Genomic DNA, 22,101 nt, shown 5'->3' with positions numbered 1-22,101 from the left:
GCAAGAAAAAAAAAGATGCAATCAAGCACATTTTATTTATTCCTCCGGTGTCCTGTTAAGCGGTAGATGTGGCGTGTGTTCGCATTTTGGATCCGAGCAAACTACAAGTTTTGTAATGTTCCAGCTGGTATCGTAACTCATTTCCTTAAACATAACGCTACCTTATAACATGTTCGCCCCACAAGCCCACCAGCCCTTTCTCAAAATAGAAGTAAAAAACACCCTCAAGAAGCAATACAGGTAAGTAAACTAAAAATACTAAGCAGACCTTTCGAGTTGAATGAGTTGTGATTACATTGTTCTACAACAGTCCAAATCATCAAAACTCAAACACAATCCTTTCTTTTTAAAAACTTACTAGTATGTTTCGTCATCTAGTGACAAAAATGCATTATTTTACGCGCACATTTACTTCAAAATACACATACTATGGTATATTTCTTACACAATAGGTGGCGCAACAAGCACTAAACGTTTTCCAAGTCAGGTCGTTGGCTTGTTCAGTTTAGCCAATCCAAGAGCAGTACTCTACGTTTGAAGTACTGGATGTTTTGGATGAGTTCTCCGCGGCAGTAGTCCCTGCAGTCTTTCTTTTTTGTTTTTGAAGGCGAGTGTTGATTTTGCGCTCCCACTTAATTATGCCGGCAGCACCGAAGGTGGCCTACGTCGTTTACGACGATGGCTACCGGGCTATAGTGAGCGTGAAGCTCATTAAGGACTTCAAGCCGGCGAGTGTGGCTGACTGCCAAAAACACAAAGAAATATATTGGAAGACCAATGAAGCAGGGCACGTCGACGAAGGGTATTATCGCGGAGACGTCATCCTCCTTGGTGGTGAGTTCTGTCTTCTTTGAGGTGTTAATTTTGGTGGCGTTTAGGAATCCGTTTTACAATACAGGAAAAATGTGTGGCAGACGTCGCTGCTTGCACGTGTGTTATTCGGTGCGTAGTCAAAATAAGACGCACGGAATGGCTTCTGTGTTTTCAGTGTGCCTTATTTGACCCGTTGGTGGTGGTTGTGCAACTACTGCTAAGTTGTTCATGCTTATTAGCCCACGTAGCTCTTTTCGTGTGCACGTGGTGGTCGTCTCGGGCACTCAATTTATGATTTGAAATACGGTATGACCTTGCGGGCTGCTATACAAAGAGGCAAAACATTTTTCATGTATACTCTAAATGTCATTGGATTGTTTCAGCACTCTTTCAGTCCACAAACGCACCACAATTGGGCTTAATCAAAACACGTGCGCAGCAGGAAAAACAGCAAGCAAGGGATCATTCTGTAATGTAGAAAACCAGAAGACAAATTGTGCACTTATTCACAGTGACAGTCATCCCGGTGGACGCAAAGATAATTAGAATGTCCGTGGAATGTTATATTGTGCAGCTGGTCGAGTAATTTAAAGCGTGCGGTCCGTCGGCATATAGGCAGTTCAGGCTGGTTAGGCCTGTTCGGTAATGCGGGTATATACTTTGTAACAATGCCATAAATGTCATCATCTGCCTTTCAAGATCGTATTATTAATCATCTTCAATGCTAAAACAACTCTTACTGCTTATTGTTAACCTAAATAAAACCCCACCCCTTATGTAATGCCCCTCCTAGAAAGGAGGGCCTTTAAGGTAATAAACTGAACTGAATGCCCAACTTGCGATCAGCTGAGCTACAGATATTTTCTGATTATCTTGTTCTAGTTTGAACTTGATGCAATCTTTGCACCTAGACACTTCAATTGACAAGATCTTTGAACTGCTGCATGCGGAAGCTATAAGTAAATGGCAATGTCAAAATTATTTTGAAGAGTTTAATATTAGATAGTTTTTTCTCTTTAATAGATTGCAATGGTAATAAAATAAAACTTCAAAAAGCTACTGCGGGACAGTTAATAAGCATTCCTAAAAATGGTGTTGCTCACACAGACTGAATTACGTTCAAAAGCTTTGACTAATTGTTTTGATGTGTGTTCCAATAGCTCATATGTAATCACCTGGTAAATTAATTGAGATTGTGCTATAACTAGCAACATGTGGTTTGTCTCAAGGTTTACATACTTGCATAACTCTTACCATCAGCCATTGACTTGCATCATCTAGAAGCGAATGCATGTACAGCACAGCTTTCTTTCTGCAGAACCAAGCTTTTGTGGTAGAATAGATATGTAGTTGTACTTTGCATGCATTTGTGGTCTTCATACCACATTGGTGCTTTAGTGGCCTGCTAAAATTTAATTTCGTTTGATAATTTCTGTAGCCACCTTCAGTGACCTGATCCAGAAGATGGGCAAGAAACGGCTGTCGGTTCCTGACACTGTATTTTACGACATAGAAAGTGAAGAAGAGACAACTGAAAAGGTAACATACATGAAACTTTGTTTTTTTGAAATCGTCCGTGACCTGCATCAGGCACCTGGACAAGAAGTGACTACTGCATTTTCAAATATAGGTGCTAATACTATGCTGCCAGATTTGGTACTTATAGCACTTATAACTGTATTAAAATGGCATATTTCTAAATTTCATGAAGCTGCCAAAACAAGGACGACATGTTCCCCGTGACTGTGTTTGGCAGTTTTATAGCAGTGGAAGTTGCTCAGAAGTTCTTTGAAAGGACAAAAGTCTTGGAGAGCTCTTCTTACGGGGCACTATGTGTAGATAATGCAGCTAGTGTACACTGAGCATCAATTTTGAAGTGGTGATCAAATTACAGCTTCTTGAATAATCACCCTCCCAGTGGACAATTCCCATTTCGCGGTTTTATATCGAGCAACAGTCTTCTGATGTGTACGGGGCACAGGAGATTCAAAGTCAGGGTTGCAGCACTCTTACAACCGATAGGTGGCAAAACATACTGAGAAACTCTCCCATTGCTTTCGCAACAGTTGAGAAGGCAGATGCATGTGGAGCATGCATGTGCAGTCTGTTGTGGCCATTGTCTGACAAAGAGGGGAGGGTTGTCCTTGCAGGGCATTAGGACAAAAAGTGCTGTAGAATGCTGGTTATAACTTGATTATTTATGAAAAAGTCAATGATAACTGGTAATCAATGACAAGTAAACCTAATTGAGTTACCCAGAATGTTAGTTTTGGAAAAGTAATTGATTTATTTGAAACTTGTGTATAAATCTGATCAGTGTACACTAAGCTAGGTAGGCATAATATGGCTGCTTGTTACACAAATGGTAACTTTGCCTTGCACAGAGTGACATTAGAGAGAATAGCAGGCACAGAGCAGCAACTTCCAGCATTTTGGTTACAATTACATAGTGACCTATGTTAAATTTCACAGATATGCATTTGTCAGCTTTTTAGATGACATTGTGTGTTAGTGTTGTTGCTTTTATCCTATTATGTGGCAAAAGTTGGTGTGGCATAGTTGTTTTTGTTGTAGTCATGGTAACTATGTGTTTATTGATGTTGTGATGCAGCTAAGAATTTTTCTCGACAATTTAGCGCAAGTCTGGGGTGTGTGGAAATTGCACTGTTTGAAATCGAATATCACTGCAACTGTGGTGGCTGTGGTGGTTATCGGGACGTTTTGCAATGTGAGAGATGTTATACCCTTGTCACATGGCAAATTCAATGCCATTCACAACAAATTACATTAAGCGGACCTAATTTCATTTTACCTGCGTGCTGTCCCATGACAAAAACAAATGTCATTTTGAAATGATGACCATGACCTCAGCCCTCCTGACCCATGGCTTTGGGAAAAATAAACATATAATAAAACTTGTATGTAACATGCGTGTATCCACAAAAATAATTTTTATGAGTGGAAAGGTGCACCTATAATAAAAAAAGTGGCCGTTTTAAATAAAAACTTGCCACAGCTACACGACACACTCGAATGTCGTTGGCCGATGGTATGACCGGGCATGAGTACAGTCAACTGAAGCAAGGTGCACAACCTACTCCCCCGCTGCAGAAATGAGACGGCAGCAACGATTTCGTGTAGTCACCACCTTGGTCACCACATGATTAATATCCACAATACAGGCAATAATGACAACAGGGCACAAACGAAACACGCCCTGGGTTCAGCTGCTGTCATGGAGAGTAGCTCCTTTTTAACGCTATGGCATTAGAGAGCTTGATTTGCAGAAATTCCGGCGTAGGCATCATTGGTTGTGAGCGAAAAATTATCTTATGCGCTACTGAAAAACTGAGAATGATGGAAATAAAATAAACAATAAAAATTCTTGAGACGCAGTTCGTTCGCATGGCAAGCGGATGTTCTACCACACGGCCACGCGTCTGTTTGGAAATACAATGAACGAACTTCCTCTGCTTGGAAATGCAGTGGAATTACCTTTCATACTTAACAAACACACACATCCTGTATACATGCTTTACAATGCAACATGAAATATTGCAGTAATAATGCGTGGTACAACCTGCCATTTCTAGTGGGCGTCATAACATGTCATTATCATAATGCCTTGGAGGTTTAAAACTGGTCACCCACTACCAAAGGCACATGCGCTACTGTACTTATTCCCTTAAGGCCACGTAGTGGGTGCGTAAGAAGTTCGAAAAGGTTTCATGCACCAAATGTTCGATGCATGTAGTAGCAACAGGATATCCTTATTGCCTTCAACTCCTAAAAACAAAGCTTTAGGGTCCCTTATTTTTTTTTTAACTTTTGCACCTGCTATCATGTCACCAAACCAGTAATAAGTTGAGCTAGTAAGGAACGAGATGTTCATAAATTATAAAATGTATATGTACTGAAGTTATAGCCATTTTCCTAAATGTCCCTGACATTGAGACTACTCAGTCAGAAATCGAATGCGATTGTGTTGCAGGAACTCGTTCCACAGAAAAGGTCGTTTTCATCAAATGGCATTAGTTTCCCCGTGTGACAGCAAAAAAAAAAAAGACATGGCAAACGAAGGACATTAGATTTGTTGTGTGACAGGGTGTTAGAATGCTCACTAGTCATGGCTGGAATATGCTACATATCATTTTAACATATGGTGTGGTAGCGCAAATTTGATAGGGACACTGAGGACAAGAAAACACTGCACTCGCTAGTCTCACAAACAGTGGCGTGTTTTCTTGTCCTCAGGTCCTCGTTGAGGTTGCGCTACTATACCATATGTTGAAATGATATCTCACCAACTAGCCCAGCTTTCAACCCTACTGAACTTCATATGCTAGGTAGTTGCTACAACCTGAATTATGTTTGTATCAATGGAGCGTGTATGTTTCCTGGCATATTTGCTCGTTTTCGGCTTCTAATCAGTGATGTTGGCTTTGGGTTGATGTGTTTATTTGATAGCATTCAAAAAAGAAAAAAGAAAAAAATCAGCAACCAAGAACAAAGAGGCGCCGAAGCAGTGCGAGTTCCGAAGAAGAGCTTGTCGAACTGAGTCGGCTCGAAAAAGAGAGGAACATTACGAGGCAGCTCAAGAAAAAAAACAAAAGACTAGAGGAAAGAATAGAAGTACTCGAGAAAAGAAATGACAAGCTGCAAGACATGCTGCAAAACGAACTCAGTAAGTTATATTTATTCCATGCTGCCTTTTAGAATTTTTTAAAAAAATTTTCATGTAGTCAGTGAGTGCTGTGGTTATGTGTACCCTAACACATTTACTTTGTCATCTTCATGTTATTTCGATGCTTTTTTGTTCCACAATAATGATGTAGTACCTGAAATAGCCCTTTGGATTAATGTTGTACAGTCGACATCCGATTTCGCGGACACTCAAGGGATTGCGAAAGGTCCGGAAAATCAGGCAGTCTGGAAAAACGAATGCAAGTAAAATTACACTTTTTGAATAGGTATTTTTCACTGGCGGAAAAGGTCACAGCAGGAGTACAGGATTCTCGTTGCAATTCAGCAAGTGCATCATTTAGGTTGCCCCGAAAAGAGCCGTTTGTAATAAAAAAAAGCGAAAAGAAAAAATTTTATGTGACCGACGCTACTGCATTTGTAAAAATTAAGTGTTAAAAGGACTCTCCTATTTTCATTTGCACGGAGTTCCACTTGCCCCGATTATGTTTGCCTCAATATCAGCTGATGTCATGCTGTCACTGTACACCTATGACGATGTCATGCTCGCGTCAACACCGAACTTGTTGCCCGTGTAGGCTCTGCCTCTTTGATTTATGTGTCGGAGTTGTCGAAACCTTTAGTAAGTTGAATTATTTCATCACCGGTAAATTCCGCACACAGCTCAAGATTTTCGCTAGCGTCGGCAAAGCCCTCCAAGGTTATCTTGGCTGAAATCGAAACACCAGCACCGCGTGGGTCGTTGAAGCAACGACCGCATTTGGAAGTTCTTTACACAGGCTGCCCTCTCTAGGTGAGACTGTCGTCTCGGCGTACATTTTAAAGCTGGCGTGGCAAAACAGTTCCTGAGAGTCTTTTGTGTTACCGCCTTCTATGAGTCGGGAAGCATGCCGGCGGCAGACTATAGGTCAACAGCGTAGCTTTCCCGCCGAATCACAGCCTTATAGTAACATTAGTAACAGCACCATGCAGTTGTGGCCACAGGTTTGTCTAAGCCACGGCTGGCTACAAATTGGCGTGTGCTGGATTCCGGCATTTGCGGTGTCAAAGGTACGGCAGCCACGTCACAGTGGGTTCGGGGGTACGAAAAGAACCAAAATAGTGGTGCTGATTGTGACTTCAATTCCGCTGTTAGCAGTAAAAAGTTAGCAGGAAAATCGGACGGTGAAAGCTATAAATGTCCGAAATTTTGGACTTTTTAATACATTGACTGTATGGGGAACCTGATGGTGCCACAGATCAGTCCGAGAAATCAGGCATGTCCAGGATTTCGGTAGTCCGAGAAATCGGACGTTAACTGTATGATCAGAGTTAATAAAACCAAAACAATGCAGCCCTTTATAGAATCAGATTTGTGTGAGAGAGTGGCCACTTAGTATGGAAACAGCTGTGATAGTTGCTGAATGTTGTTTCCTTCTACGACAGTGCAGTACAGTGAAATCTCGATACAACGAATTTGAAGGGACCGCGGAAAATAGTTCGTTATTTTGAAATATCGTTATAGGGAAAACATCGAAAACTCGCATTAAAAATCGTAAATGCAACAAAAAGAGTCGCCTACCTTTGCTGTGTACACATCCGCAAACGCTTGATTTTATGACGAGCGTGAAAAGAAACAAAACGCGAAGTATTCCGGAATGAGCGCACGTTTATTTGAAAAAGTCGGTGATCTTGGCCTGGTGGGTGCCGCTTAACTGCCGCAGGACGAACGCTTCGAAGTTGTCCACATTCTTATGCTCTGCTTCGGTGGCATTGCTGCACCTGCCAAGGTAAGTGCGCATCTTTCGCACGCATTCCATGATGTCGGCGTTGGAAAGCGATTCTTCTGGTTGGCTAACGGGCGCGGTCTCAGCGTCGTCTTCGCCATTGGCGTCCTCGTCGCTGTTATCACCACGAACAGCACTGACGATGTCATCGGTCGTCAGTTCGGCTGACGTGCATGCTTCGTCGTCGCACTGCACATAGTCCTCGAACGTCACCGAGGCATCCATCGCGAGTCTTTCGACGACTTCTTGCCATATGCCACTCGCGTCGCTTTCTTCGCTGCCTTGTTCAGATTCAGATGGCATTACTACCAAGCCTGCCTTCCTCCAGCAGTTCTGGATGGTGGTTGATGTAACGTTCCACCAGGCCCCGGTAACCATTTCTGTGGCCTGTCGCACATTGATGGAGGTAGGCAGCTTCATCCGAAGATTTATCAGCAATCGCTGAACCAGGCGTGTCCGGTAATGGGCCTTGACACTTTTTATGATGCCTTGGTCCAGTGGCTGGAGCAAGGACGTACAGTTCGGAGGCAAGAATTCCAGCTGTAGATTTGTCAGCCTGACATTAACAAGATGCGCCGAGCAGTTGTCGGCGATAATCAGGATTTTCCTACCTGCGCTCCTCATCTCATCGTCCACCTTTAGTAGCCACTCAGAGAATAACTCTCGTGTCATCCACGCGCGTGAATTAGCCCGATAATCGCACGGCAATGAAACAACGTTCCTCATGCAGCGAGGCTTCTTGTATTTGCCGATCACCAAGGGCTTCAGCTTCTTCGTGCCTGTGAAATTGCAGCATAACAATACCGTAATCCGGACTTTGGACTGCTTGCCGCCTTTGCAGCTGTTCCCTTTAAAATGCATGGTTTTATCAGGAAGCATTTGATAGAAGAACGCCATTTCGTCCGCATTGAATATATCATCTTCGGAGTATGAAGCGACGATTTCGCGAAACTTCTCGTCCCTCCATGCAGCAGCGCTTTCTGCGTCTGCCGCCTTCTCTTCACCAGACACCACTTGCCAGGTGATTCCATTCCTTTCACGAAAACGATGAAGCCACCCCGCGCTTGCTTCGAAGCCTGTGATGTCCAAAGCATCAGCGAATTGCCGGGCTTTTTCCTGCAGCATGGGTCCCGACACCGGCACATTTTGAGAACGCGCGTCCTTGAACCAAGTCAGTACTGCAGCATCCACTTCTTGGAAATTCCAAGTCGGAGCCGTTTTCTTGACGGTGCGAGTTGGGACCCTCGGTGCAGCTCGAGGATCTTTTGTCGGTTTTTCAGGATGGTTGCGACAGTTGATGGTGCAACCCCCATCTCGTTCGCAATGTGGATTTGTTTTTTACCGGCGTCCACTTGAGAAAGAATATCCACTTTTTCTTTCAAAGAAAACTGCCTCCGTTTCTTTTTCGCGCTGCTTCCGGAGCTCATCGCGAACGCAGAAACGAATCACTCTAACCTTTAAAACGAGCAAGCCGTACGACAATCGTGCGACGTTGCCGGTCGACGTAACAAAACAAAGGCGGCGAGGTTAGGCTCAACCTGGCTCAACGAGCATGCAAAAAAAAAAAAAACATCGAAAACAAGGTACTGGCGATGGCGATAGGGCTAGCCAGGCTAGTGCGCATTTAGCATAAGGCAACGCATGGAGAAATGAGCAGGAGCTCTGATGATGATGATAGTGCCACATATGGCGCTGGGCATTTAGACCGCCGCACGTAATTTTTAGGCTAGAAATTCGTTATTTTGAAGTGCTCTTAAGGTACCAGGGTGATAAAATTTGATACGTTATTCTGAAACATTCGTTATTCTGAAATTCGTAGTAGTGAAATATTTTTACATTGAACCAATGGACATTTGGAAGAGGATTTCCGAAACATTCGTTAATCTGAAAAAATCGTTAATCTGAGGTTCGTTATAACGGGATTTCACTGTAGTTACAGCAGCACTAGCAGGAAACAGCAGCCAGCAAAGCATATGTTCTGTATGAATGGACTCCGCTCCTCCTACCCTTTTTCACCAAACTCTAGACGGCTCCAGCAAGGTAACAGAAAAAATTGTGGCTTCAGGCACGATGCAATCAGACACCACCCATCAAAGTGCATTCTTTCTCATTATATTCATATGTACCTGGGGGGGGGGTTCAGGCGGCTAAGCAGAGGAGGAGCATATAACGTCATGACCCACCCTGCTGGAACTATTAGTTTTCTTCAAAAAAATTCCGTAACAAAAATGAATCTCTTTAGTAGGAATCGACCATTAGAGAGGACTGCCTTTGAAAACTATAAGGAACAGTTTGAATTGTCTGACACTTAGAGGAGTTGTTAGTGTACAACTGTCTCAAGAGCAGGGCTGGGCAGTATCGCGATAGTATTTCAGAGATACTTTTGAGTGTCTGTATTGCTCTATCGAGATACTTCTTAAAAATGTATTTGTATCTCAGTAGTGAAATACTTTTACGATGTATCGCCCGTATCGCGATACTATCCAGGGCATGGGTATGTGGTTACTTTTTTTTTGGAAATGAGCTGAGACGTGTTTGCAATGGCAAAAAAAAAACATATGCTGTGACCTTAGCATTGTGTGGCGAGATATGCACCCACCATTTCTACATTTATTCTCAGGGGGTAACTGACTCCTACCTTCTTGATAGTGAGCTAGTTGCTTTTCTACCCGCATTTCATTGTGTCTGCAGAACTGGAATGTGTTTGAATAATCACCTGCTTGGGAGCTTGCCAATAATGTTATGCTGCCATTTTGAATTCCAGCAGTGAGGAGCATTGAATATGGCACATTGGGCGCCAACCAGCAGCGTCGTTTTTAAAATGTGTTCCCTCATGCCAATTTAACGAGCAGTGCTTCTTTTTTCTCGTTTTTTTCTTGTTTTTTGCGGCATCTATTTGAAAAAGCGGAACTTATCGAGGAAGCCACAAACCACCCAAAAAATTTGGTGTGTGGTGCCGTGTGCCATCAACGATACTTCTTTCTTCAAAGCATTTCTGGAAGACAGCAAGTGCGGCCACACGCTTGCTAGTCCTAGTCAAATGTGACCAGCGCAGTTTGAAGTTTCCCGTCTACAGAAAAAAACACACAACATCAGGTACCGGCATTGACTTGGTGCAACTGACAAACCAGAATATATCGGTGGTTGTCTCACTTGTCGCTAGAACCAATAGCATCTGCACAATACAGACTAGCAGGGCTGCTGACCTACAGCAAGTGCACAGAGATCTCTTAGCATCCGGCTACTCGAACTCTCGTTAAACGCCAGCTCTTTCAGCCGCAAAGATCTGATCATGTGTTCCCAAGATAACGTGCCGCTATACTGTACGTGTCTGATGCGTGCGAGTCAGGCACTTGTTCAAAAACCATTACGATGTCCAAGTAGTTCCGTTCCTACAAATTGCATTATCGGCTGGTAAAGATGAAGGACAAAAAAGAAAGGTATCTTGATGCTTATTGGATACCTTGTAGACTGTGATTGTGTATAATCAGTGAGACTGGAAATTTCGAACATCAGGTCAGACAGCATGTCAAATGATGTCAACGAGGTAAAGGTGTCTTCCAATGCCTTGGCAAAACACCCTGCCCCGCCGGGGTGGTCTAGTGGCTAAGGTACTCGGCTGCTAACCCGCAGGGCGCGGGTTGGAATCCCGGCTGCGGCGGCTGCATTTCCGATGGAAGCGGAAATGTTGTAGGCCCGTGTGCTCAGATTTGGGTGCACGTTAAAGAACTCCAGGTGGTCTAAATTTCCGGAGCCCTCCACCACGGCGTCTCTCATAATCATATAGTGGTTTTGGGACGTTAAACCCCACATATCAATCAATGGCAAAACACCCTGAAAACTTGAGCAATAAAATAGATTAGCATAACGGCATAAGCTTAGAAAAAAAAACTCTTAGGACACCACTTGCAATCAATGCTGATTTAAACAATGGATACACATAACACATGGAACCATTGATAACACATGGAACCTTCATTCTTATCTACACTCGCAGTTTTGAGTGACTTTTGAAGTCCTCATAAGCATATTTTCACTCCGTCTAGTTGTCACTCTGAACAAGACTCCCATTATGAGAGCTGAAATGTCTTATTTGTATTCCTTTTTATGGCTGGTGTCATTAATTTACCATGTTCTCACCCTAACAGGCTTCAGTCAATATCTCAACTTCACCCATCTTTTTGAGTGGAATGTATACTACACTATGCATGGGATTAATTTCCTTTTGTTTATAACACGTTTTCTAGAGAGTAAATTGGTAAGGCAACTTGGTTGGAGCAACTCAGAGTATGAAAGAGTTTTATCGCACCCGAGGATTTTAGCAAAAAGCACTCCGGTAAAATCGGGCGAAATATCAGCCTGACGCGCTGGTGTAGCTTTGAGCAAATACAGCATAATTATGTTTGTATTAATCAGGTTGTAATATATTGAAGTTCTGAAAAAGTAATGCTTCGTTCAGGATGCAATTAAGAAATGTGCGCTCTTTATTTTTCACATTTGCTCTCTTACAGAAACATTGGCCAGCCGTTCCTGTTGCGGCCACCAATGCAGCACAGCTACTAATCATGGCGCCTATGAACATGAGGCCACCCACAGGAGCATTCAAGAGAAGGTATGAGCATATGACAACGCATTAAGATGCTTCATCAAGTGCGAAAAGTGGCCGTCAGCACCAACAAAAGTGACAAATAATAACTTGTGATGCCATCGTCGTGGCATCAGAAATAAGTTTCCCAAATGGGTCGTGTCATCACGACGTCATATGATGTCATTGCTTGTTCTAAGGTTGCCTATCCCGGAGGCACTTGCGAAACAACTGGGAGTCCAGAAAGCTGTTGGGAGTCGTGGCGGGTCAATACAATCGACTTAAAGGAAAAGCAAGATTTTCGTTATCTGTTGTTTTAAAGCAGCCGTGAAGGGGAATGAAGCTGTGCCCAGTTGTTATTTTCCTGCTTCGGTAATGATTAGACATGCCGATTTCAAAACATTTCGATGCAATATTCAGTCAACCGTGTGCATCATCACACATTGCTGCACAACTTATGACAGAGGAAATATCTTTATGGTGGCACAATCGAACCAGTATGGTACTACAAACCTCACTCAACTATGACTTGGCAAACATGGCTGTGCTGCCAGGTTTTGTAACGGAGACTTCTCATAGGTCGACTTGAAGTGATGTCAGCAGTACAGTTGAGGCAAATATGCGAGCTGGAGAATCAAAGTTGTCGACCTTTATTGTTGGATTACCGGTCCAGAAGCCTTTTGTGCCAAGGAAGTGCTTATTTTGAAATAAAATTGGGTTTTAGTGGTCTGTATCAGCTAGTGCACTTTAATTTACCCGCCTCAAGAAGCGGAAAGTCTCACGTCACTGTTGCCGTGCACAACGTTGCCCGGCTTTTTATTGTACGGTCGCCGACACTACTAGCGAAACTAAAGCACCAGGAGCCGCATCAGCAACAGCGGCCATCGATCAATTTCCTACAATAGGCTCCGAAATGGCAGACATGTTTTGGCTCAAGATGGCACGGCCTGTCTAGTTTAACCAGGAAAAAGTTGAATTTTCTAACCACTTGCGCTATTCTCCATTGTAACTCCCGGCGGTTCTTTTTTCATGAGAAACAACTCGACAAGCAGCATTTTTTTACGTCTTTTGATACTTGGAAGGTTCTTTATTTAGTGAGCTAGTTTGATTACCAGTGATTAATTGTAGGCAGTTTGTCTGACGTCATAAGGATCATTTCGCGAACGTCCTACTGCGGCGCATTTGTTCCCGTGCATTTACCTCAATTTCTCGGTAAGTAGGGCACTGCTGTTGATAATACTGTCGTTTTAGATGACATACATTGAGCTGTCACTGTCCCCTGAATTGTTATTTGTTAATTAAGCATGTTTGATTTAATGAGATTTCACTGTATTGCACCAAAAACAAAGGGACAAAAGCATAATGGAGTGAGTTTAGACAAGTTAGATACAATTATAAAACTGACAAAAACAAATTCGATTCAATTTGCAAAAAAAAAAAGCTGTATGCTTCAAAAGTGTAATTTAGATTTTTTTTTGCATTTTCAGGCAAGGTCGTTGCAGTTCATGCAGCCATCGGCACCGTCGCCACCACCACCGTCGCCACCACTACCGCCGCCACCACCACTATGGCCGTGCTCGCCGTTGTCTCCACAAGGGTGGTCAGCAACGCTGCCTTTGCCACCGCCGCAGCACTTACTGCTACCAGAGCCTCCGTCGCCTTCTTCAGAGCAGCCACGGATGCAGCCATGCCCATTGATGCCACCGGTACCACACCCTGGAACCACTTCAAGTGGTTCTCAAGAACCTACCAGCCAGGTGTGTACTTTATAATTGAAATGGCTGTTTCTTTGTTGTTTTTTTTTTCAATCCGATTTAGGGGTTATATTGTCAGGCTAGCCTCCTGTACATTTTCAGTTTGTTTATTTAATCAATATACATCTAGTCATTGTTAGCGGTATGTAGACAAGTATTTTAAAGTTGAGCAAATGCAGTGTGACCATCTGTCAATGTCGAATCGTCCTGGTTGAGCAGTCAGTCAGTCAGTCAGTCAAGAACTTTAATATATGGTCCTGAGGAGTTTAAGCCACCAGGGTGCCCACGTGGGACATCCTAGCAGCCGCTACCGTAGGCGACGCCCGAGTCGGGGCGGGAACGTGGTGGCGTTCCGCCAGTTCTTGGGCCCTCTGGACTGCCTTAAGTTGGTTTCGGAGATTGGGGCTCCTGAGTGCCTCCTCCCAGTCGGACTCACTGGTGAGAGGTCCCTGAGGTAACGCGGGACATTGCCAGAGCATGTGCGCGAGTGAACAGTACACTTCTGTGCAATCTGGGCACTGTGAATTTATGTCTGAGTTATAATGGCTGAGTCGGCCCCGTGATGGGTACGATCTCGTTTGTAACATTCTAAAGGCTACTTCTTGCGCGCGTTCGAGTTTTGAATGGGGTAAAGGGTATCGGCTTCTGTTGTGTCGGTAGTGGGAGGTAATTTCATGGAAGGTGAGTAGTGGGTCATTAAACTGCACGTCTGGGCCCAGCTCTTCGGTGGCTGATTGATCGTCACGGCGGGTCAGTTCTCGTGCTCGATCATGAGCCATTTCGTTGAGGTTGGGTTGTTGTGGGTGAACGTCTTTGCCCATGTGGGCAGGGAACCAAGAGAGGTAGTGCGAGCCCGTATATTTCCGTGTTTGTAAAATGCGGGCTGCTTCTGGAGCGATGTTGCCGGTTTCGTAAGCCCGAATGGCGGCGCGAGAGTCTGTGAAGACATTAGTGAGTGAGGGGTCGGTCATCGCTAAAGCTATAGCAACTTGTTCGGCTATGGCGCTTGTTGATAGCCTAACCGAGGCGGCTGAGCGTAGGGCTCCGTCGCCATCTACTACCGCGAGTGCGAAAGAGGAGGAGTTACCGTATTGCGCTGCGTCGACGAATGCGGTAGAGTTGCGATTCGCGGCGGTACGGTTTAGGATCGCGCGAGCGCGGGCCAGCCGTCTGCCTTCGTTATGTTGTGGGTGGACATTTCGCGGAAATGGGGTTACCATGTAAGTAGCTCGGACAACTCTGGGGAGGGTTACTGCGCGTTCAAGGCAGGGGTGTGGGGACATGCCGGCCTCGCTTAGAAGTCGGCGGCCTGCCTTGGAGGAGGAGAGGCGGATCACTTGGGCCGTGGTCTGGGCCTCGATCACTTCATCGATGCCGTTGTGCATGCCTAGTTGGTCGAGACCGGAAGTGCTCGTGTTTTGAGGCAAACCAAGGACTTGTTTAATGCTTTTGCGCATGAGTGTGTTTAGTTTCGTCTTTTCTACCTTCGTCCAGTTGTGGGCAGAGGCGACGTAATTGATGTGACTCATTAGGAACGCGTGGTATATGCGCAGAAGGTTGGCCTCTCCAAGGCCTCGTCTACGACCCGAGACTCGCTGAATGAGTCGGAGCATGTTCTCGGTTTTAGCCGTGATATGTTTAATTGTTCTTGCATGACAGCCAGTGGCCTCGACGAGGAGGCCGAGAATGCGTATGGAGTCCACGCGGGGTATTCGCTGCCCATCGTTGGCGTGTAGCGCTATGGGTAGATCACCTAAGGGTGTTAAGTTACGAACGCCTTGGCGAGATTGCCGGTACAGTAGCAACTCTGATTTTGTGGGCGACAAACGAAGTCCTGTGTTTTTTAAGTAGGCTTCTGTGGTATTGAGAGCAGTTTGAAGGGCTTGCTCCAACTCCGCCAATGAGCCTCCCGGGCACCAGATGGTGATGTCATCTGCATATATAGCATGGTTTATGTTTGGGATCTCGCGGAGTTTGTCAGATAGTCCCTTCATTACTATGTTAAAAAGGAGTGGAGAAATGACTGCCCCTTGTGGTGTCCCGTTGGAACCTAATGTGTAAGTGTCGGATGTAAGTTGCGATAAATGCAGCTGAGCTTTTCGATTTTGCAGAAAAGAACGAATGTACGCCTGGAATCTTTTACCGAGACCAAGGCTGGCAATGGATTCCAGGATAAAAATTTTCTTGCCGGATTCCCCTGGTCGATTCGGAGCAATTTCCCGCTTTCTACTGGCAGATTCGGAGCAAACCACTCCGCAATGGGGCTTCCATGTTGTTTCATCTGGCAAAGGTAGATTTTTCTGGAACTCCGGCAATGCAGGGCTGTCATTTTTGGTACGATCGGGGAATAAGGTTGTCTTCAACGTTTTTTTAGGTGGTGTCTCATCACCCTATGGATATCTTTACATTTTAGAAATGGCATCGTTTGACTTTGCTGAATGAACTGGCGGTTAAGTTTTGACAGTTGTAGCAGCAGCGACCACAAACCGTGTGTGGAAGTGATTTTTAAGAAGAAGTTGCCCGACCGGCTGTGCAGATGCCCGAAGATCATCGGCTTCGTCGAAAAAGTTCAGGAGCCGGTTTAAGTGTCGTAAGCATAAACAGCTTCTGGACACCCCATGCACAGCATTCATGTGTTCCAGTGGCAGATTTGGCTTGGTGTAAGACGTTTTTAGATACTGTCAGTTGGGTAAGCACACGCTGTCGCAGCCGCGAGGACTGCCCCCTCTCGTATCCGGTGGAGGCGGCGCTGCTGTCGCTTTGAGATTGGTGAAGGAGCGTCGTCTGCCACCTCTGCATGTGAAACAGCAGGAAATTAGTTTCCAAATTGCGACAAGAGAGGAGAGGATGCGGCGGAAGGGCGACCTTGAAAACCAAAACGCATGAGAAGGAGGCAGGTTGGGTAGCTTGCTTGGTAGGTCCGCGAAACTCGCACGTAGAAAAACTTGGAAAGAGTGCCTGCGCGCGCAGAAGTCAAAGCATGGCCGCCTGGATCAGTGCGCGGGGGTGTTCGAACAATCGGCAGCCGTGGTCAAAAAATTTTTTGTTGCGCCGGCGAGTTTGCGTGGCCTCACAAACTTCGATATTTCGCTGTTCGTCCCGTGCAAATTAACAGCCGTTTTCGTGCTTCCCCACGTGAGCGGAAGGCATGCCGAGTCGAGTGGTAAGCGAGCGAGAACAAGTCCTTAACACGAAACGAATCACAAAATATCACAGTCGGTGGGGTAGCGTACGCCCGTGAACTAGACGCAGACTATCGGATACAGTCGGTGGCCGACGATGTTGGCAAATGGTCTGGTCACTCCAGGCCGGCGATGCCAACGACAGGACCACCGATTAAAAACGGGGTAGATGGCCGACCGGTCTTCGAAAGATCGGTGGCAGTGTGAAAACGCGGGCCTCGTCTGGCTCAGAGTAGCGGGGGGACAAAGGACGGAGGGGTGCATAACAAAAAGCAGTCGGCACTTTCCTTTCTTCATGGGTTGGGAAGCAGCAACTAGAGGCTCGCGGGGGCAGGGTCAGCGTTTAAAAATAAGAATGTATAGGCACCTCGCCGATGCCTGATCGGTGGTCGAAATTGGTTTCCCGGGAAGTCGGGAGACCGCTGACTGTTCGCTGTAACCGATCAGCGGCGCTCGGAGACGTTTGTTGTAAGTGCGATTTTGTGCCGTTGAACCAATATATATTTTCATGGTCACGCAGATATTGTTCGTTTGAAGCAAAAGTTCGTTTTAAGTGGGGCCGTTATATGTGGGCTCGACTGTACTACTTAGTGATAAATAAGGTTCGGGCCTGTACCTAAGAAATGTATGATTATTTATGTATGTTTTGACCATTACCTGCAAGACTTTTCATGGAATAGCAGCTGTTCAGTCCTTGAGAACTGCAGGGTAATTCGGGGGTTTGAAGAAGTACTGCTGATCACAAGTGTTTTCCTCATAGGCATAGCCACTTAGACAGCCCGGCGCACTGAAGGTCAGCATGTTTACTGTGTTAAACTGGTAATTCACTCAAGCTTGCTTGATTGTTGTGTACCATGTTAAATACGATTTGCGTGACAGAAATCTAACCTTCAAGCTCCCGCCTCTGTAATCCGAGCAAGCAAACTAAAAGGAAAAAAACAAATTCAACGCTGCCGCGGGAAGCCAGCGGTAGCTCGTTCTCAAAGCTACGTTAGCACCGCGCCCCTCTGAGCGTGTACGAGTCGGTGCCGCCTCCATAGCGGGCTTTCCCAACTGACAGTATCTAAAAACGGTGTAAGCCGTGTGCTCGCTTCAAGACTTGGGCGGCTGTTCTGGATCTCTCAGTCGAATTCAACATAATAATAGTTGTACACGTAGCTTTACTCACCATAAAACCTAAATGTAAATTCACAAAGATTTTTAAGCTAATTGCATATGCTTTTTGCATTAACAAACATTCTTGACAAGCTAATTTTAGGAGATGAAATTCTTCAAGTGTGTGGAGTAAGTTCTATAATTTAATCACTGTAAAGTAGGATGTCATTCTCCCATAGTTAATGTATGTTTAGGTGTAAGGAAGTTGTAATTATGGGCAAACTTTGCACAATTATTATTTTTGAACATTTTATATAACTCAGTTCACACAAAAGCTAGTTTGAATACCGTTATGATTAAGTGATAACAAGTCAGATGCAAGTAGTATGAAGTTAGCCTAGACAAGGCGAGCAGCATTAGAGTAAAAAGAACTGTTGGTAATTATGTGTATGTCCTGAATGTTCTCCTGAATGTTCTCCTGAATTGAATGTTCTCCTGTTTGTCCTGAATTATGTGTATTCTGAATGTTCTCTATTGGCAAAAGAATATTGTTATGCATATTTGCCCATGTAATAATGCTAGGTGATTTGACTGTTTATGAAAGCAGGGCAACAATAAGGCATCACAGGAGATAAATAAAGAAGATTTAATGAGGGCTCGTACACCGAAGGCAGTTTTTTGTTTAGCATAAGCAATATGATGGGTAAACTTCACGTTAGGCTCAAGTTTTTGGCCTAGAAAACACACCGAATTGCAGGAATTAAATTGTGATAGTCAATTAAAAGGGAGCTTTGTTTTAGAAACTGTATAAACCATGAACTTAATATTAAGTGGGATTAAAATTAGGTTGTTTTAATAACACAATGTAGAACACTGATCAGTTCGTTGTGCAGCTCAGTGATTGGGCTTTTAACAATTTATGGAGCATAAGCTGGAAAAACAATAGGGATAAAAGTTTCAGCAGCTGTTATTGGGCTGAACAAAGCACAAATGAGGGCTGATAGTTATGTTGTGTCTGAAAATAAAAAAAAAAGTTTTGGAAATGATGCTTAACTTTCATACCTGGAAGCCATGCTGGCATATGTGTGCCTAATATTTTTTATAGCTGATCGACTTTTCCTTTGTTCTGCCTTTTAGGGTTTGGGTGCCAGTGATGAACTGCCGCTGTTTTTCCAGGTGGACAATCAAGTAAGTAGCTTTACTGTAGCTTAGATAGTTAGGCTAGTTGGTATTCGTTCATCTTTTAACGGAATAAGGGCACATACAGACACTTGAACACCGCTTATGTTGTGTGCATTTTCTTCTTCTAGTGTCCGTCTGTGTGTGCATGCCCTTATTCAGTTAAACGATGAAGTAGCTCTACTTTTTGTAAATTTATGTTTATTCAGTGCAATACTTTCACTACTGGGTTGAATACATAGTTATGCAACTTGCATTGCACTTTCACTTCTTTGTATGTTTATGCTTAGTTTATTCATCTACTACGGATAATTTTGTAAATTATGAACTGGTGAATTTAGACATTCAGGAGGTTATTTCACGAATGACCAGTGGAATCTTCTGCATTACCCTTTTTTGGAATGTCACAGCATTCAGTAAAAGCTTCATAAATATTTTTGTGACAAGTCCTAATGTCAGGAAAAAGGGGAATGAATTGAGGCTCTGTCTTTTTGATTCCTGAGTTCCTCATTATTGGAGTTGACAAAAGAAATTTTTATCTGCAATGTGCCAGAGCACTTTTTGTCAGTGCCAGCTCTAAGTGTCTTTTAGGGTGTCTGGTGGTCTTTAGTAGAATATTATGAACTAAACATTACTAACAACTGTAACACAACTGTAAGATATGTTACATAGTTGTTAATTTAACTTTCACACATATCTAGAGCACTCAAAATTGTAAATATGCTTTTTTCTTAAAATGTCTTACAGCTTCTCACAAACTGTTCAGGTGAGACGTAAAGACAGCAATGATGTATGTGATTTGCTTTTCATTGATCATTGAAACGAATGCTTTTTTGTTTCGCTGGAGCCACATTAGTGTAAAATTTTTAAATAGGGATTGTGTTGATGTTTTTCTAACTTACTATGCCACCCCACTTTTTGCCCAGTCTTTTAGTATCTAAAAATGAATGATTCTCCTTGCGAAGGCTTGTGTAGTATTGCCATTAATGAGCACTATATGCACCTGTAGACTTACATACATTCTGTGAACTGTATTTGCTTTAGAAAAAGAATATTTGAATAACGTTTAGTATGCCAGTGTTATACAAGATGGCATACAGTTGCAGAAGTGAATTGTAAGATTCATCAGAACTATTTGAATACATACCAGCAAAACTATATTCGCACGACCAAAGAGCGCAAATAACATTTTCAAAAACAAGATATCTCTTGAGTCTTTTATTATGATTCCACATTTTTTCGCGCAGATTCACCTAGGAAACGGCATATTCCTGGAGCAGGAAAAATGGTCATGGCTGCTTTCGCGTCCGAGAGACAGCTTGTTCTGCAAGGAGGCGACCAAGCTTCTGTGGGGTGTGAGTGCCCTCCACAACAGGAGCATCACAGGAGCCCCTTGTCGGCGCTATGTGCGCTCAGAAAACCAGGCACCACCCACGAGGGCACTCACGCCTAAGAAATTGGAGGCAGTCGGAAGTAAGTGTTTCATGCTTAGTATATTTTGCTGAATTTAGGGACAATAAAATTTATCATTTATATGAACCAGTAAGTCCCTAATTGCTACATATTCCTGCTCATTTTTACAGATGCCTTCAGCAAGTACATTGCTGGGAGACCAAGTGAAACGGCACCAATGGAGAGGTTAAGAAAAATGAACAGATTCATTGCTGAAATGTTGAACGACCTAAATAAATGAGTCGTCAAAACATTACTCTAGCCTGATCGTGTTTATTTGATATCATTGCAGCATACCTACATTACATTGTTTATTTTACTGTGTGCTTCATGAACTAGCATGCCTTTCTTAATGTATACATTCTTTTACTGCATGTTAATTTTGACCCAAATAGCTAATCCAACCCATATCACCTGCATAACCTGTAATACCCATACATTCGTTACACTTATACCACCTATATGAGCCGTACCACCTGTATGACCCGCACCACCCGCATGACCCGTACCACCCGCATGACCCGTACCACCCGTATGACCCGTGACACCTGTATGCCCCGTATCCAATAACATCGTATGTGCAGGTCCTGTACATGTAGGAATTTTCAGTAGGGATACCATCACCGAACAGGAATGCCTAGCGGTCGTAAGGTCAATACAAAAGTTTCTTCCTTATCTCTACGGCCGCCACTTTACTCTGAGAACAGACCATCACGCCTTGTGCTGGCTCTCAACAATCAAGAACTTGTCCGATCGCCTTGGTCGCTGGATTCTTCGCTTACAAGAATACGACTTCACTATTACATACAAGTCGGCAAACAAACAACAAGGCGCCGACGCACTTTCGCGTTGCCCGCTCTCTTTGGAGCCACTTAACAAAGCCGCCACTGCTGCACTCGAGGAGCTTGCGGCCGTCTCTTCCCTACATGTTTCGTCATTAGCTACTGTGGATCCAACTTCTCAGAGCGAGTGTGGTTTTTTGTTATCTCACCAACGTGCTGATCCTTGCGGTCGTGCATCATTGAGCATCTTGATGGGACTTTCCGGCCCTCTAACTCCCGTCTTCGCCGACAGCTGACGCCATTGAAGCTCGACAACCACGTCCTGTACCGTCATATCTACCACCCTTATGTGCAACGCTGGGTGCCCGTTCTACTTCGCTCTCTTCGGGCTCAAGTCCTCAAGACGTACCACGACGACATGACTGCTGGGCACATGGGCTTCCAGGAAACGTACTACCGCATAAGATGTCACTACTACTGGCCGAGCTTGTCCACCAGTGTCGCGAAGTATGTTGCCTCATGCACGCTTTGTGAGCGTCGCAACCTACCTACATCAACTCGAAGTGGACTATTATAACCGCTCCCGTGTCCACTGCAACCATTTGAGGTAGTTGGCGTTGACCTGTATGGTTCGCTTCCTTTGATTATCATGGGCAATCGATGGATAGTTACAGCTGTCGACCACCTGCACCGCTATGCCGAAACAGCTCCCGTGCCTTCTTCATCAGCTTCGGAAGTGGCCGACTTCATCCTTCGAGCAATAATCCTTCGTCACGGAGCTCCTCGTGTAAT

General features: G+C 44.2%; 1 protein-coding gene across 2 annotated transcripts; it reads left to right on the top strand.

Moving 5' to 3' along the window:
• Positions 1-5,018: 5,018 nt before the first annotated feature.
• Positions 5,019-20,783, top strand: LOC119181173 (BEN domain-containing protein 5-like). Of its 2 annotated transcripts, XM_075888642.1 has the most exons (6): positions 5,019-5,497; positions 11,792-11,892; positions 13,353-13,622; positions 19,034-19,084; positions 20,323-20,548; positions 20,659-20,783. In XM_075888642.1, the coding sequence occupies exons 1-6, from the start codon at positions 5,479-5,481 to the stop codon at positions 20,766-20,768; spliced, it is 777 nt and encodes a 258-aa protein (XP_075744757.1). In that variant the 5' UTR covers positions 5,019-5,478; the 3' UTR covers positions 20,769-20,783. The 2 variants fall into 2 exon arrangements, with proteins under 2 accessions (XP_075744757.1, XP_075744758.1); XM_075888643.1 differs by lacking the exon at positions 19,034-19,084 and having other exon boundaries at positions 5,022-5,497.
• Positions 20,784-22,101: the final 1,318 nt, after the last annotated feature.

The sequence above is a fragment of the Rhipicephalus microplus genome, chromosome 3 (genome assembly GCF_043290135.1).
Source record: "Rhipicephalus microplus isolate Deutch F79 chromosome 3, USDA_Rmic, whole genome shotgun sequence".
Classification (NCBI taxonomy): Eukaryota; Metazoa; Arthropoda; class Arachnida; order Ixodida; family Ixodidae; genus Rhipicephalus; species Rhipicephalus microplus.
Note: the sequence above shows the minus strand (reverse complement) of the source record. Positions and strands in the feature narration are given on the sequence as shown.